Raw genomic sequence first — 17,384 nt, forward strand, 5'->3', positions numbered from 1 at the left:
TCTCTCAAAAAACGACCTATTTCCCTAAATTAAAAAAATGACCTAAAAAGACAAATAAAAAAATCGTCATATATAGTTAATTTAGCCTACTGTATTATTATTAATTAAATTCAAATTATATGTTTTATTATTTTATTATTATATTTTAAATAAAAATATATTTTTCATATGTATAAATAATTGATTAAGTGTGAGTATGGATGCGTTTAATTTACTTTATATTTCACGCTATAATATTATTATAATATCTAATCCTCCTCTAAATTGTATGTAGTATAACCCACCTCTAAATTTTATGTAGAATTTTTAAAATTAAATAAAACTGATTGAATGAAGAGTTAGTGGCGGAAGCGGTCGGTTTAGTTCCGAACGTCCTGTAATTTAATTTTAGTGGTATCGCATCCTTGGCCAACAACATTCAGCACACAGCTAAACCTTCTCTTCGATCTTAAATCTTCAATTTTCATTCATCTACTCCCTATTTTTCCTCTACCTTTTCTGAGAAGAACATCACCTGCAAAAAAAAAAAAATGCTTTTCTGATATTTCAACCAAGTCCCATCTCACAAACCCTAGTTTATTATTCATATCCTTGCCTGAAGGTTTGAATCATCGCCTATTTTTTATTCTTTTTTAATTTGATTACTATTTTATGAATATTGAAAACCGAAACTTTAGCCTCAGATTCTCAGTTAACTTTTCGCCTGATTACCTGGGTTATTTTCGCAGGTAAAACAGTGTAAAAGGGGAGCAGAAAAGTAGAAAATCCTCCTCAGTCTGATCATTAGTAGCCGAATCTGCTCTGGTAAGAAGAGGAATTTAAACTTTTTAACTATTTGCTTTGGGAATTTCGGTTTTATTTGGTAATTTATGTGAATTTATGGATTTGATTTTCCTTGTATTTTTTTTGGGTGCATGTGTATTTATGTTTATATATTTTGATGCAAAAGTTGATAAAAGAGAAGCTAACATGGAATTGGAAATGGATGAATGCAAATTCCAAGTTGGTTTAAGTGGAATAAGGTTTTATGTGCTTTTAATGGGCGTATTTGATGCAAAATTTAGGGTTTTCAGTGTATTCTTGGAATGGATAGGCCCAATCAACAACAATGGCAGCTTGGTTGTTAAATGTCTGCCATATGTCACAGAACAGTGACATGTAGTTTGCTACGATGTCAGGTAGTTGGAAGGAAAAAAAGAAGAGAAAGACCAGAAATAGGAAAGAATTTAGAGGAAGAACAAGCTATTCTTCATTCGTAATGAGCTCATTACATCGCTGTCTTATATGAGCACGCGTTAGATGATGTCGTATCTGAATTTCCAAATAGAAGGGAGCAAGGACAATGCGTCAGTTGGCAAGTAACAGGTGGAGGACAATGTGTCATTTGGCAAGTAACAGCTGGACTAACTAATTATAATTTGCTACTTTAGACCTCGTAACAGTTGTATTCTCTTGTCGTTTTCTTCTATTACTAGTTCTGTGTTTCCCAGCGCCCTTGGCAATTCTGTTGTCCTTTCTTCCTATGTGCTCCACTCATTGCCCTGCTAGTAGTTGCAGCCGTCAATTTCATCGCATCATTAGAGTTTGAACATGATGTTGAGTATGTTTTGTTATGGGAAATTAACGTTGAATTAGGGGATTTGATGATTCAGAAAAGGTTCGTAATTCACACTCTTAATTGAAACTTAGGGAAGTGGATAAAGTTCTGGACTTTGTTGCTTCTGTTTCCTGGTAGTATGTATGATTCATCTTAGTTCTGCTCAATGGTTTTATGCGTGATTCAGTTGAGCTGCTTCTTTTATCATCTGGGTATTAATTATGGAAGATCTTTTTGATCCAGTTGCCACTTATGTGTGGCTACTGTCACATAATTTTACTAAGACTCTGATCAGCAGGTTCTGTATGAACTTTCGAGTGTATGATTCTGTCATCAGTACCATATTCATAATAGTTGACTATAAAGTGCTTCGAGTATTCATAAAAGCTGACTTAAAAATTATTCTGTTCTGTTACATTTTCCCAGAATAGTTTAAAATGGCTGGGAGAAACCGCATTCCTCGTGAAGCCTTCAATGACCGGCGTGGATTCCCCCCTGAGAGGTCGTTCTTTCGTGGTCCTCCTCTGCCACAGCCACCTCCTCATCCTGCATTGTTGGAGGAAGAACTTGAAATGCAGCATGCTGAAATTCGAAAGCTTTTGACTGATAACCACAGGCTGGTAGAAGATCGAATGGCTATACAACAAGAGCTTGGGGCTGCAAAGGAGGAAATTCATCGTTTGAATCTTGTCATTGGTGAAATTCGTGCAGAACAGGAACTGCACTCAAGGGGACTTATTGAAAAAGGCTTGAAACTGGAGGCAGATCTTCGTGCAACTGAGCCACTAAAAAAGGAGGCTATGCAACTCCGCTCAGAAGTTCAGAAACTGAATAACGTTAATCAGGATCTAACTGGCCAAGTTCAGACTCTCAAGAAGGATATTACTCGGCTGCAAGCTGATAATCAGCAGATTCCTATTCTCAGAGCAGAAGTTGATGGCTTGCACCAGGAGTTGATGCGTGCAAGGTATGTGACTGAATCTTTTTTACCCTTCTATTTTGAATTCTCTAAAAGAATAAGAGAACTTCTTTTCCATTGAGCATTTAGTTTGCAGCATCACTTATTATCTATCCGATCATATATTCAAATGCAAACTTCAAATTTTATTTCATAGGACTGCTATTGATTATGAAAAAAAGGCAAACATTGAGCTGATGGAACAGAGACAAGCAATGGAGAAGAACATGGTCTCCATGGCACGTGAAGTTGAAAAGCTACGTGCAGAACTTTCTAGCGTGGATGCTAGACCATGGGCTGCAGGTATGACCCATCTCTCTTTTGTCTATCTGGTCGAGGTTTCTTTTTCAAACTTGAGTAGCATGACGGTGGTCATTAAATGTGCTTGATTTTAATTAGTTTTCAGTCCTTTGGCTCAGTCCATGTTCCACACCTTTTTGCATCCTGGATTTCTCTTTTTCCTGTCACCATTCTGATAGGATTTTTTGACCCTTTCCTACCAAGCCCAATTGTACATGATGGATTATTTCTGTGAGAAAAGTTCTCAACTGTTAATTGGTCCTTCACATCTTTCTGGGGATCCAATGTACGGTGTACTACACAAACATAGGTCCTCGCTCATCTCGTAAATGCTCACCCTCCAGCCTCCTCTGTTCTTTTTGATCCTGAAGTTCTGTAGTTGGGACCTTAAAGTGAAAAGTCTGAAGTTCAAATGGCTGGGTTCTCTTGTGGACACCATTTAACCTGCATTGATGTTACCTGGATTTTGTCATGGTTGATTCTATAGAAACTATGTTCCCTCCTCCCTTGTTCTCTCCTTGTCTAGAGTTGATAAAATAATGTATTAGTTTATATCGACTCTGGAGATCATTTATTTAATGTTGCTTCTAATCTCAGTTGCTTAATGAATGATTGCTCCAGGTGGACCGTATGGGATGAAATTCAACAGTTCAGAGGGCGCTTTTCCAGCTTCATATGAAGGATATGGGGCTCATCTGGTATTTGTGCTCATCTACTTGTTTGATTTTTTTGTTTGACCATAAAGCTATTACATTAGGATTGTGATTTTTTCGATTAAATTTTCTCGTTACTTAACAGGGTGCTGCTGACAAGGGTCCTTTTTACGGACCTGGCCCTGCTTCTTGGGAGAAGCCACGCATGAATCGTCGCTAGGAAAGTTATTACTTGATGGAAGAAGGCTGACATTGTTACTTCACTTATGAAGTTCAAAATATTGATCAGCATGGAGTTCATCTATGCATGCATGCCGCATCAGTAATATTTATCTTTATAAATTGTTAGTCATCTTGAACTTCTTACATGAGATTCTGTGTTACTTTATGGTAATTGGTAGAGGAGGTGGTACCCCCTTATATATAGACAAGTTCGCAATATGATAATTTGGACTGCTATTGGATCCAATTCTTCATTGCTTCATTGCCAGTTTTCTTTTTCTTTTATCTTTTGGTTGTTTGTTTCTAGATAATTTACTAGCATTGTTGCTTGATTATAACTGTTATTACTTTCAGTAGAAGTGCTGGCCCCTGAATAGGGTGGTTGTCTGAGGGGTGCTTGAAATATATGGCGCTTATGAATGAAGCTTTTGCTTACAACGTAGAACTTGCAAGTTAATTGACATGGTATGGTTTTTATTGATTTGGAAAAATTCCTGGAACTATTTTTGTGCAATAGTATATTTTAGAAGGATGCAATGAAGTTATGCCTAGCTGCAGAAAGATAATGAAATGTTGAATGGCACTCGGATTCTACATTTTAGTTTTGGTTAATGATTTTAGTTAGTAGGTCTTCTTGTGCAGCACTTGATTATCCGTGTATTTTGTTGAGGGTATGTTTTTCTTGAAAATTGAAGCATTGGAATTGGATATTGTTAATCTTGAGTGCACGATGGAAGATAAATAGGGTATATGTATCATGGTAGATGGGGATCTAATCATTTTGAGCATTTACTCTCGGAAGCAGAAATTGATGGGGAGGATATGATTCAACTTGCTTCTGAGGGGTCATTTTATGGACTGTTCAGAGTTGCTCTGTTAAACTTTGCATGCATACTATTCATTCTGAGCTGAATTGAAACCTTGTACCCCTGCGGAATCAGATGTGCAGTTTTGGAATATCCTCAGGAGGTTAAGTTGCGTTTTTTCCACGAATAAAAATTTCTAAGAATGAATTGTTATTTTTTAATTGATATGATATGGATGTTCTGTTAGATAGAGAGAATGATCTCATGCTACAGAAGTAAATCATTTAGGATGTTCAGGAGCTGAACTTTTTTGTGATTTTATTCCCTCTTGTTTCTTCTTGTCCGCTGACAACGTATTGGGCCTGAATATGCTGGTCCTTTGGGAATTCCTCAAGCTCTGGCAGATGGAACAAACTTGCTTCTCAAAGAGAATATCCTTCCATTTAGAGGAAATGGTTTATTCAGTATTGGACCATCCATAGTATCCATAGCAATTTTATTAAGTTTTTCTGTAATTCCTTTTAGCTTTCGCCTTACTTTTGCTGATCTCAATATTAGTATTTTCGTGGATTTCCATTTTAGGTATTGCTACAAGATGTTTGCTGCAAATTTAAGTGGCTTTGAACTTAGTTCATTGGTGTTCTCCTTGCTAGGAAATCTTAAGAGGAGAATCATTTGTCTTTCTTACATTTACGGTAAAGTCCCTTCAGTATCCGTTGCCATACGGTTCTATTTGAAGTTCGGAGGTGCAAGTGTCGTAGGGAATCTTAAAATGGCATGTTGTGTGAGCAGGACTTGTTTGGAAATCATGTTGGGAATGGTTTTCATTTTCTTTTTGGAATATATGACATGGAAAACTGGTGCGGGAGTTCCCCCCCCCCCCTTATGGAGTCTTGAGATTGTTCTGAAGAGCAGGACTGTTGGTTTGACTTCTAATGGATTTTGACTTGAAGTATCTTGTATAGAGAAAGTACTAATCTTGGTATGGTTTGCAGAATTTCTTGTAATTACTTTGATGATTAAAGTGGGTTTTCCCTACTTTGAAGTGTAGGCCAATGTTGACATTTATGCATGCAGTACCAATACTTTTCTTGAGTGGTAGTTAACATGTTCTTGTTAGTTTATCAGAATTACAAGAAAGTTTAGCTCACAAAAAATGAACTGAAGTATGGTTCAAATAGTTATTCCTTTGTTTTTTAAGAGGATTTATGATAGAGTTTGATGGCGTTCTATATTTGAGGGATTTCTAGTATTAAGCTGATGCAGTGAATCACAATGTCTTACACAGTGAAAAGGGTTTAGTTTTTGGAGTATTCGTTAGTTATTGGACGCTTTGCCATAAATGGCCCGGTGCCATTGATATATCCTTTCAAAACACACATGGTAGTTGAATAAAAAAATCACCGCTCCTTAATGGGACGAAGCATTGTTTTCTATTCATCCTTTAATTTTCATAGCCATGGTCTGTAGTTTTATGCCATGTTCCCAGCATCATCTGCAGCTTGTTCTGGTGCAACTCTACTGCTCAGCTATCATTATTGTTCAGCAAATTTATTCAGTGGTCAACATATCCCAGCCACCTATGAAATTACAAGTGGCTCTTTTATGCATCGACCTGACACTAAAAATATCTCAAGGATGATGGGCATGCCATGTGGAAGAGGCTGACTACTGTTCTTTACTTTATAGTAGGCAAGTTTTCTGTCTTTGCTATATGAGTTCCATGGATCTTCAATTTGATGTTTGTTTTTCGTTGATTTTACCTGCCACGTGTCCTTGATTTCATTCTCTTAATTTGGCATATCCTGCTTTATATAGATAGACCTATCTGCTAATGCTCACATCAAAGCTCATTATTGGTATTGATCAATTTGGGATTAGTGGTTATAGTTTTGTTTTATTTTTATTATTATTATTTTATTTGGGCTAATTATGCAAACCCCCTATGGAATATAGTGGTTATATGACACTATGGTTGCGAAGAAAGTTTTTAGCCTGTTTTAACACAAATATCATTCCTAGTTTTTTAGCATTTGTATCTCACATTGGTTGGGTTAGGTTTCTGGTTGATCAAGTTAAGAGTTAAACAAATGGGAATGCTCATTTTCCAAGGGTTTTGATGAAGTTAAGGTCCTGCAAACAAAAGTTTCAAAGACCTATTGTGATATCAGGCTCTTTTTGTAACAGTATGTGTTGAAATATTCCTTTGGATGTGCCAGATTTAGTAATCTTGGATTGGCAGTGGAAAAACATCTTAAGTGCTCGAGGATGATGATAGATGTTAGGTTGAATGTTTCCAGATTTTTATGATTCACTTGAAAGTACATACTTTGTAATTAAGATAGTCATCAATACTTGGTGTAGAATTTATATATGGTGTAAAAGGGAAGACAAATGGTGTCACTGCTGAGGATGGGTTGTTTCTCTTTGCTATTTAAGTGGGAAGGAGGTTGCAAAGCAACAATCTATGAGGTTATCTATGATTAACTAGAGATGTACATCTGACGTCATATATAATATCCTTTTATTCTTAATGAGATTTACATCCAAATCATTTTGTTTTAAATTTTTTTATAGTTAATCACTGCACTGATAGGACAAAGTATTTGTTTTATACTACATACTAAGTATGTTAAGTGTGGAATTGGCTGGATGAAGCGGATTGAAAGGATTTTCCTGAATATACAATCTCATTCAACAATAGTTACCTTAGTTTTGGGATTATCTTTCCTGTGCCATTGTGGAAATTTGTAGTAAAGTACTATTTGTCTACTAAAATTTTGCTTGAGCACTGAAGTTGGGTTAACGTTATTGTGGATTTGCTATTTGCTTCTTGGGGCCAGCCTCGAATTGTTAAATGTAGTCATCTTGTAAGTCAGATGCATACATGATGTAGAGGTAGAGACAGGAGAAGATGTGATTCTCGGGCTGCTACACTGCTGACAAGTTCTTTTTTACCAGTTAATAAATGATTGTAATTTTATATAGATCACTTTGGTGGTTAAATAGAATTGGTTCCTTTTTACTCGTAATCTAGAGAAGTACATATTTGATCGACAACTTTCCTTACAATTAATATTGATATTTCAAATTTTAGATTCTTCCTAATATTTTCCTTTTTATGTTTGCAAACAGGAAACTGGTATGCCTCGTGCAAAAAGATGCAGAAAGAAGATTAGTTAAATCTTGCATGAAATTGAGGAAATATGAATGAGGTAAAGTTACATCATTACATGTGCTTTCAGACAAAATTGGAAGAAAATGAACCCCCCATCCCAGACCCCGCCCGCCCCCCCCCCCAAAAAAAAAAATTGTGTGCATTTGTGTGAGTTAATTGGTAGATCTGCTTTTCAATCCTAAATGGAGATGCATGGAACTTTGTTGTATGTTTTTTTTTTTTATCCTTTTGGGGTGCTGTGCTGGTAGGGTTGTCAATCGTTTCTTTAGCCAATAACCTCACCTCCATCCCCTTTCCATTTTGGTATCTCCTGCAATCTTTACCGACATCAGGACATTATCATATAAGATTGTTTGGCAGCCAGCATTGCCATAAATATAGTTTTACTACTCTGGTTAGATGGATTGTCTTACCTGCCCAGAACATGCTAACATCTCCTAACGTTTTTGTTAGTGGTTCTTCTGGGAGATATTCTGAAACTTGTATTCTGAAAACCTTTGAAATTAAAAATAACTTTCTATTTTGAGAGAGAAGCGTTTCTCGACGCTAATTACTAACAAATACCAAATAACTAGTTGCATTTGTTAAATACTGGAAGGAAAGTAGTCTCTCCATGATAGTAGTGTAGGTTATAGCTATTACGAATTTTCCTTCTTTAATTGTTCTTGTGTGAGTAACAGATATGGTCTCATGCTCCATGATTAGCACTTGAATTCATGAACTGCACAAGGTTGGGTGTCATGTATGTACTCTATTGTTGCAACTTGATTACTAAAAGTAGACCTGACTACCTGTATATTTGTGTTATGTTCATATTATTAATATTATTAATTTTGAAAGACATTATTATTATTATTAGTATTGTGTTATTATTGTGTTTAAATTGTTACGTATTTAATACAAAATTTGACATGTCAAAAATTTGCATTATATGTATTGTTTTCATGTTTGTGTTTTTTGGTCATCATGTGTCGTGTTATCTTTTCACGTCTCATCGTGTTCCACGTGGTGTTCATGTTCGTCTAATCTTGTGTGAGATTTTCTGATCTAACTGAAACTTATTTAAATATAACTTTAATTTGAGACTTTGTGTCCCTTAGCTCTCTTGTTAACAAAAGCCATGAAGCTTTTGTGTTTTAACCTCAAATTCTCAAAATATGATTTAAAAAAAGAACATAATCTTATGTTTATAAAATAACATAAAAAACCATATATTTTATAATTGGGCTTTCCTACCTTGTTTATTTAGTGCTCTACATGGCAAATGAAAGATTCAGTGTTTTAGTACCATAAAACAGACTAATTGCATTAGGCAATCACTACGATAATTGTAATTTCAAATCAGAGCGATACATTGCAGTATTCTTTTTCAATTTCAAGTTCTTTCCTTGAAGCCCAATTTTTATTTTTGTTCTTTCATAACAAATAAATTACATGGTTACAATTTAGGGGTGAGGTGGATTTTCAAATTCAGCCATATGTAAAATTCTTTACATCTAGGTTGTAAATACCGGTGGTAGCACTTTGGATCGTCTTCCTTTGACTGGTGTATTCGTGTCTGGGAAATTCCTATCACCGCCAACAACATCCTCAACCAAACCATCGACTGTGACATTAACAGGGTAAGTGACAAGGTGAACTCCTTCCATGTCCGCTATGTCTTCATTTGCATAGATTTGCCACATTTGGTCACCTACTGAACGTATTTTTTGCACGCATTCCAGGCTCTGCGGCTCCATGAATATGTCATCAGCAAGTCCGGTATGCTCATACCATAAGGCCATTCGATAATCATGGATACTTCTAGGAGTTGCAGAATTGATTTCAGGATTCCCCGGCGGCAACTGATAGCATCCGATTGCAATTTCTGTGTCTCGTTGACCGTCCATGGATCTTTGGTTCACATTGGCGGATCCTATCAGAATGTATAAATCATCCACTGCAAGTTGCAACGACCATGGTTAATATTGAATCAAGATTGTCCTCTTGATACTCAATACACCCAATTAGACCAGCCTGACCTTGGATAAGGTCTTTCATATGTCGGATATGTCTGGTCCAATCCAATTTTAATTAATTTTAAGGATACTATTACAAAATCAATGTATTGTATTTAATATTAAACGAATAGCAAATGGGGGCATGATGGGTGGGTTTGGATTGAATCAAAATTCTGAAAAAAAGTATAAATAAATAAAAAAAGTATAAAATAAAAAAAATAAAAAAGTATAAATAAATAAAGTATAAAAAAAGTATAAAATAAGAAACGTACTGGTATTACCTATCATCACCTTGGAGTGGACATAAACCATGAACCTCCTATGCTTTTGCGCCTTCCAGTATTGTGTGGAAGGGTGAGGGGATTGTGGAGGAACGAACTCTTCTTTGCTCTCCTTTTCCCTATTTGCAAGACAAAAGAAGTTCAGGTAATCACAGGGGTGTTCTTGTCCATCGCTTTCTTTTATGGCTTCACTAATCAATCTATACATCATTTCCATTGTTTGCCTTGTCCAATGCAGTATATCATGTACCGGTTCGCTCTCAGGCACTCCTTCAGGCCACATTGGTATCAATATATACACTGCAAACCTCTCTTTCGCTTTGATTTTGCTTGCCACTTTAAGTGCAATCTCTATTGGAATCAAGTTTCTACACCCTGACTTCTTATCTTTATCCCATAAATGACATCCCCCTATGAAATATTGATTTTCTATATATATGAATCTGTCAGCTCGCCTTATTGCTTCTACGTATGCTTCATGGATGCTTTGCTCCACAGTTAAGTTTTTAGACAATTGGTTCGTCGACACATGGTCGATTGATCTAAAAACTTGTACCTTCCAATTCCGGTCGTCACTCTCGTCAGGGTTGCTTGAAGAAAAGGGCTGTCGTATGAGATTGGGTATTGAGTTTATAGGCGGTAATAAAGAAGGGTCACATTGCTTATTCCAGCGTTGCTCGAAATTGGCAAGCACATCCCAAGCTGCTTCCCCAGTGATACATGCGTGGGCGTCATGCCATGGCTCCCTTGGCCCTCCTTTGTGAAGGCTAGCCCCGGAGATGTTGGTTTGATAGAAGTCGAAACAAAGAGATTCCATGTTAAGTGTTCGAAACAACGAATGTTGTTCGGTGTCGTATCGGCCGTCACAGAGATCAACTCCACCGACAAAGCTCATGATTTCTCTGCCGTTGATCAACGAACCGTGGGCGGCTCTGGTATCAACTGTCACGGTCTTTTGATGGTGAGCAAAGAGTGTGGGGAACTTATGGTGCAATCTTGGGCATAATTTGCATACAACTTTGGTGTGTTTGAAATATGCAAAAGCGTCTTCATCATGCGTTCTCATTACTCCTTGGTTCTTGATAAATGGTAAGGAAGTTTCATCGTTCCAAAGCATGATCCTCACTGCTACACCTTCTTCAGCTTTTCGTTTCAACAATTCACCAAGCTTTACCCCTCTTGCATGTGGAATACTTGTTTCAGGATCCCGGACCTGTTTTCGAAAACATTATAGAGTAAATTCTGATTTCATGTTGTTCTCAACAATGATAATCTGAGAAGAAAAAGAACAAAAGAAAAAAAGGATTGATGTTTTGAAATACCAAAGCCGTATTTGGATTGAAAGACCAGCCTGCAATGTAAACCAAATGTTTAGCACCCTCAATGGCCTTATATACATCCTCCCACAGTTTTGTTGGAGCAGAAGAGAAGGAAGAAAATGGAGGCTGAAAAGCTGAGGTATGGTGGACGTCTTGATAAAGCTTCACGTTGCAATTGGAGCGTTGAGGAAAAGTAGCGTTTCTAAGCCCCTGGAATCCTCCACTGTCAATCACTCTTCCCCATGATGGTTCAAACTCCGCTGGTTTGAACCACAACATGAACCTCAGCTTTACTTCTGGGCTGGTTTTACCATTTTCAAGTTGGAGAGGAAAGAAGCCATTGATCAAACTTGAGTCCTTTAGTATTTGCCTTGCCTGGATGCTGAATTTGCCTAAGATGGAACACTTTGTTTTCATTGTAATGGTGACGATTGAATCAGGTGGGTGAGCACACAGAATTTGAAATGTTTGGTTCCATACACGATCTCGTTCCAGGGTTGTCTTTGCTACCTTCTTATTCTCCAGCTTGATCGTTACGTAGGTTGGCTTTCCATTTGCAACCATACACTTCAAAACAAGCAAACAAACTTGTAAGTTTGTAAAGGACATCAAAATTATTGTGATCATCGTGGAAATTAATAAAACCAAAACAACTTACATTGAAGGGAAATGAAGGTGTGTAAGGTGTTGCATCAAAGATGGAGGCTTCAAGTGTTCCATGGAGGAACTTTTGCTTACTCTCCATTGCTATGATCCTCCAAATTAGAACAAAGAGAGATGGATGAAGAAGCTTAAAAAGGTCAGTTTTGTTTTTTAAGATGGGATATGTATTTTGGGTATGCCCATCTTTGAGTATTTAAAGGTATAGGGTGACATCGAAATGGAAACTTGCCTTGGAGAAACTTGTGAAATTCCCCATTACTAATCCTCGAAGTCTTTGACAAGTTTTTCTCTTCAAGTTGAAGTTACTTAAAACTCAAATCACAAGTTGAATACTTAACAATTTCTTCTTTCATTTAGACGTATGTATCTCTATACAAACATCTGTTTTGTATGGTATAGTGATATTGAACGACTTGAATATAGGAATTGTGAGAAAAAGGAAACATCATTTTCACCCCTTATTGTTCAACTTTTTCGGAAATACGGCATGTGATGCAAAGAGAAAGTACACCAACATATTAAGGGTGACGAAAGATGATTTCGCTTTAATAGTTGATTTGGACAAATTAGTGGAAATGATAGTTACATTATAATACTTTAAGCTTGAAACATTATGTTCAATTTAAATTATTATTAAATAAATAAAAAATTTGTTATGAATATCTTATTAAGTGGATGTCCATCAAGATCAACATAAGTTTTGATGTACTTTAAATTCTAATAGTCATTAGAAGTATATCTCTACTTCATTTATACTTCCTATGCCTATAAATAGAGATTTTGGAGAAGCTTTGTAAATATCCCCATTGATCAATAAAATACATTCTTTATCACTTCCCACATTTTCATTGTTCTTTACTCTCTATCTAATTTATTTTATAACACGTTATCAGTACGATTCTATTTTAATTGTTTTTCTCCATAAGTCACAACAATATCCCAAAATTTACTATTGCCGATTGCCTCTTAGAGCTGTTGCTATTTTAATTGAGGCCTGCGCGCTATGGGTAATCATTAGAGCCTTTAACCTCTCAGGTACACATGAATCTCTAAATTTTTTTATGCCCTTTTATGCAAAGAAATTTATATAATCCTTACGTGGTATGTTTTTCTCTTTTGTTGATTGATTTTTAGTAAAATTATTTTATAAAAAAATATTATTAATTTAAGGTTTCTTTTAAACTAAGATTCTTTTACTAAATTATAGTATGTATGATATTTGGATGATTAAAATTTTTGATGATTCAAATGTGCTCCTACGGTAGCAATATCATGAATTTTTTTTTACTTATGATTTAACAAAAGTTTTTAACCATGAAACCTAACCATTCCCTGAAGAGAATGTAATAATATGTAATAAATTCGAAAAACATAATCTTTAATGTGGATGTAGTAAATTGGACTATAATAATAGTCATGGGGGATTGTCGTAATAAATTTTCTCACCACCAGAAGTGAAAAAATGAAGAAAACAAGAAAAGAACAAGAATTTCCAAGAACTTTTTAAGAATAGAGACAATTTATTTATGAAGAGTCATTGGTTATGTACCTATTATACACTTGGAAAATAAGATCAACTTTCAAAGTTTACTATTAATAGATTTTGATTGGATTCACAGTCTACTATTGAAGTTTAATTTCCTTACTTTTTATCGTCAAGACTCAACGTAGAACAAAAAAAAAGGGTACGTTTTTAAATATTAAATCAACTTGATATATGATTTAAATATTTTGATATGGTCTTCTTTTTAAGTTTTAATTACATGTGTTACATATTGTTTTAAGCATCTCATTTGTTCATGAAAATGAATATTAACTGATTTATTTATACCGCTATAGTAGGTTTTATAATTAAATAATATATTTGATTAAAACATATCTAGTATGCAAATTTATGTTAACAAACTAATGAATTTTATGGTTATTTAGATTTGATTTAGTTCGAAGAATTGTTAAAGGTAGTAGTTCATACGTTTTATATTAATCCGTTTGTTAATTATTTAGAGAAATAACATGAGCAATTGTAAATGAAAAGTTCTATGAGCTTGAATGGTATTTTGGATTAAATTTCATGCATGTTTATGATGATGGTTATGGAAAAAAAAATGCTAGTTTTCATTATGTCATATCTTTATGTTTGAGATGTGACGTTTATTGATATATTTAGTATAGACTTGTTTCTATACATGACCTAGGCAGTTATTATTGGTAGTTAACTGATTATGCAAAACTCTTGTTAAAATGGTTTTAAAAGTATTTTGAATCAAACTCAGGACTTCTCGCATCCGAAGTGAGAATCATACCACTAGACCAAATGCCTTGCATTTAAAGATTTTGTCATATTCCCTGAAGCGAATATTGCATATAATTATTTAGAAACTATATTTATTGACTTAGTGACATTATAAACTTCACATTGATTTAGACATTTCCAGTAGTAAATGTCACAATAGTACTTATATGTTGATACAAAGTAAAATGAATAATAGTAAAATTATCAATTTGTTGCAATTTAGTACAATTGAAATACATGTTAAAGTAAACTAGAAGTTTACTGATACAAATGCATTTACTACTTAGCGTGACCAGTTAGACCATCCTAGATCATATATGATGCGAAAATAAATTGAGAATTCATATGAACATTCATTAAAGAACTAGAATATTCTTATGATTGAAATAATTCTCATTTGTTGCTTGTTCTCAATGAAAATTGATTGTTAGAAACTCACTATCTAAAGTTGAGATTTAATGTCTTGCATTTCTGAAATGAATATGGGCCCATTCATCCACCATGTGGATGGTTTTGATATTATATGATTTTGGTAGATGCATCTACAAAATAATCACATATGTGTTATCAACTTGCAACTTGTCATTTGCAAGATTGCTTGTTTAAATAATTAATTTCAGATCATGCAATTAAGACAATTCATCTTGCTAATACTAATGAGTTTATATCTCAGTCTTTTATTGATTGAGTTTGAAGAACTTTTGTAAAAGTTTGTTATTTATGCGCATAATGGTTTAAAGAAATTATTGATTGAACGCCTCTGATTAATGTCTAAACCAATATTTATGAAAACTAAACTTCCTATTTCAACATGAGATTATGTTGATTTACGTGTTGTACGCATCAATCCAATAAGTAATAAATACTCCCCATTATAAGTGGTTTTTGATCAAGAGTTAAATATTTCTCATCTTTAAATTTTTGTATGTGCGTATATGTTCCAATTACTCCACCACAACACACAAATATGAGTGAATCCTCAAAGAAAGTTGGGAATATATATTAATTACAAGTCTCTTTGTATTATTAGATGTTTTGAATGTATTGGAGATTCAATTATGACATGGTTTTTTATTACAATTTTGAGTTGATATTTTTCCCGACATTAGGGGAGAGAAATAATAACTTGCAATGAGTTAGAGGGAGAGTAATTTGAACCAGAAGTTCAATAATGATAACTTATTATAAGTTAACTGTCAGATGTATTTACAAACTTAATGAGAATAACCAAGTTAATATTTTAATTTGAATCAAAGTCCCAGTAGGACAATCAGTTAGAATAAATAATAGATTAATCGGTTCTAAAGATAAAAAATCTTTTAGATGGTCAAATAGTGGATGCGGGTGCTCCAGAAGAGATTTTGTACTCTTTTTCCCTTAATCGAGGTTTTGTCCCATTAGATTTTCTTGGTAAGGTTTTTGATGAGGCAACATATTATGCGTATTATAGATATGTGTACTCTTTTTCCTTCACTAGGAATTTTTTCCCACAGGATTTTTATCTTAGTAAGGCTTTAACGAGGCACATTATCTACCAATGGACATCCAATGGGGAGTGTTATGAATACCTCATTAAGTGGATGTCCATCAAGATCAAGATAAGTTTTGATGTACTTTAAATTCTAATAGTTATTAGAAGCATATCTCTACTTCATTTATATTTCTTATGCCTATAATTAGAGACTTTGGAGAAGTTTTGTAAATATCCCCATTGATCAATAAAATACATTCTTTATTGCTTCCCACATTTTCTTTGTTCTTTACTCTCTATCTATTTATTTTATAAAAAAAATTATTTTTTTCTCTTAATTTTATCGATGAGTTTTGGGATTATAGGAATGGGTGTATCAAGAAAGCATGTTGACTTGGGTTATAATGTTCCTCGAACTTTATTGATGAATTGGTTATTATTTTATGAATGAAAAATTTTCCTTCAAAATAAATAAATAAATAAAAATTAATTTTTTTAATTTAGTTTTAAAACATTAATTAATTTAAACCTCTACTATGCACCAACATAAAAATGTATCTTCATCTACTATAAATATCTCTTGGAGCAAAAGAAAAACCAAGTGCTTAAGTTAAAACTTAACACATGAAACAAAGAAACTTTAAGTCACCAAGATTTGTATAATTAATTACATTGACTTTTGTTTAAGAACTAAAACAGATTTTTATTTAATTACATATTGTTTAACAAATGTTATATTAAAAAAATTCGTAGAGAACGAAGAACATAATAATATTAGGAAATAAACAACAATTATATATGAGAAAACAAAAAGGATTACAATAGAAATGTGATGATGACAAAATAAATAGCTTCAACTTTTGTTCGAATATATGTATGATTTTTATATGGTAAGGAATTTTATTTATATTTGTAACATGTGTGACTCTCGTTGTATGATTAATTCAAAATTTACTATTTATATTAAAAAAATTAATTTTAACTAAAATTTATTATTGGTATTTTTTTTAAATTGGAGGGAAAAAAGTAGAATTGTTTGAACTCAAGCTCTCATGCCTATAATACGGTACTCTTGGCACTAGGCCAAAAAGTTATTAAACATTTTTATTGTTTCTTTTATTATAAGTAAAAAAGTTTCTTTATGTAAATATATACAAAAAAATTAATTAAAATATAATTAATCAAGTTTTATATAAGAATTAGACTGGCTCATGGCCCAGATTGTGGCCTTATTTAAACTTTTTTTTGAGCTCATGTTCAAATTTGATCCGTTTAGCTATATTTATTTTACTATTCATGTACTAATAATTTTTTAAGGAAAATAAAAGAAAAAAAAGTAAAACATAATCAAAGCAAACAAGGAAAGGATTAGTAAGTCCCAAGCCAACATGTTCATCCCATACACCCGGTCCTAGAGCCTTTAATCCTCATTAGCATATTCAGCACAAACATTTTAACGAGAGACCAAAAATAAAAGTAGAAACAAAAGTAACATCCCATTTAGAGTGGTTTGCATATAATGAGGCCACCTTAGCACACGAATGAGCCGTCTCATTTGCATTCCTACCAGTCCAACAGAAGGACAAGTGCTGAAATTGCACCTTTAGCATTCAGCAGTCATGAACTAACATACCAACTATTGA

At 34.0% G+C, this 17,384-nt stretch overlaps 2 protein-coding genes and 1 long non-coding RNA gene across 11 annotated transcripts; 2 read left to right on the forward strand and 1 right to left on the reverse strand.

Moving 5' to 3' along the window:
* The first annotated feature begins 202 nt into the window (after positions 1 to 202).
* Positions 203 to 9,838, forward strand: LOC107950669 (protein FLX-like 3). Of its 9 annotated transcripts, none has more exons than XR_001698141.2 (10): positions 203 to 601; positions 729 to 804; positions 2,024 to 2,564; positions 2,713 to 2,858; positions 3,477 to 3,553; positions 3,654 to 3,852; positions 4,085 to 4,195; positions 7,672 to 7,751; positions 9,164 to 9,336; positions 9,439 to 9,838. XR_001698141.2 is itself a non-coding variant. In XM_016885556.2 (6 exons), exons 3-6 carry the CDS (start codon positions 2,035 to 2,037, stop codon positions 3,726 to 3,728), a joined length of 828 nt encoding a protein of 275 aa, XP_016741045.1. In that variant the 5' UTR covers positions 301 to 601; positions 729 to 804; positions 2,024 to 2,034; the 3' UTR covers positions 3,729 to 3,977. The 9 variants fall into 9 exon arrangements, 2 of the variants coding, with proteins under 2 accessions (XP_016741045.1, XP_040945678.1); XR_005911171.1 differs by having other exon boundaries at positions 328 to 601; positions 4,085 to 6,228; XR_005911174.1 differs by having other exon boundaries at positions 328 to 601; positions 9,215 to 9,336.
* On the reverse strand, positions 9,000 to 12,137 carry LOC107950668 (phospholipase D alpha 4). The gene is made up of 4 exons (XM_016885555.2): positions 11,973 to 12,137; positions 11,318 to 11,881; positions 9,996 to 11,208; positions 9,000 to 9,653 (listed from the first exon to the last, which is right to left on the reverse strand). The coding sequence occupies exons 1-4, from the start codon at positions 12,057 to 12,059 to the stop codon at positions 9,211 to 9,213; spliced, it is 2,307 nt and encodes a 768-aa protein (XP_016741044.1). The 5' UTR covers positions 12,060 to 12,137; the 3' UTR covers positions 9,000 to 9,210.
* Positions 10,942 to 11,261, forward strand: LOC121215359 (uncharacterized). The gene is made up of 2 exons (XR_005911175.1): positions 10,942 to 11,084; positions 11,199 to 11,261. It is a non-coding gene; the product is annotated as an uncharacterized lncRNA (long non-coding RNA).
* Positions 12,138 to 17,384: the final 5,247 nt, after the last annotated feature.

Source organism: Gossypium hirsutum, chromosome D03 (assembly GCF_007990345.1).
Source record: "Gossypium hirsutum isolate 1008001.06 chromosome D03, Gossypium_hirsutum_v2.1, whole genome shotgun sequence".
In the NCBI taxonomy this organism is placed as follows: Eukaryota; Viridiplantae; Streptophyta; class Magnoliopsida; order Malvales; family Malvaceae; genus Gossypium; species Gossypium hirsutum.

Bases quoted from the DNA above. Each gene is read 5' to 3' on its own strand.
- LOC107950668 (XM_016885555.2), bottom strand. From the start codon at position 12,059: ATGGAGAGTAAGCAAAAGTTCCTCCATGGAACACTTGAAGCCTCCATC. The intron at 11,209-11,317 runs GTATTTCAAAAC...TTTCGAAAACAG, and splicing joins TCAATCCAAATACGGCTTTG to GTCCGGGATCCTGAAACAAG. The intron at 9,654-9,995 runs GTAATACCAGTA...TGCAACTTGCAG, and splicing joins CCACTCCAAGGTGATGATAG to TGGATGATTTATACATTCTG.
- LOC107950669 (XM_016885556.2), top strand. From the start codon at position 2,035: ATGGCTGGGAGAAACCGCATTCCTCGTGAAGCCTTCAATGACCGGCGT. The intron at 2,565-2,712 runs GTATGTGACTGA...TTTATTTCATAG, and splicing joins CAGGAGTTGATGCGTGCAAG to GACTGCTATTGATTATGAAA. The intron at 3,554-3,653 runs GTATTTGTGCTC...GTTACTTAACAG, and splicing joins AAGGATATGGGGCTCATCTG to GGTGCTGCTGACAAGGGTCC.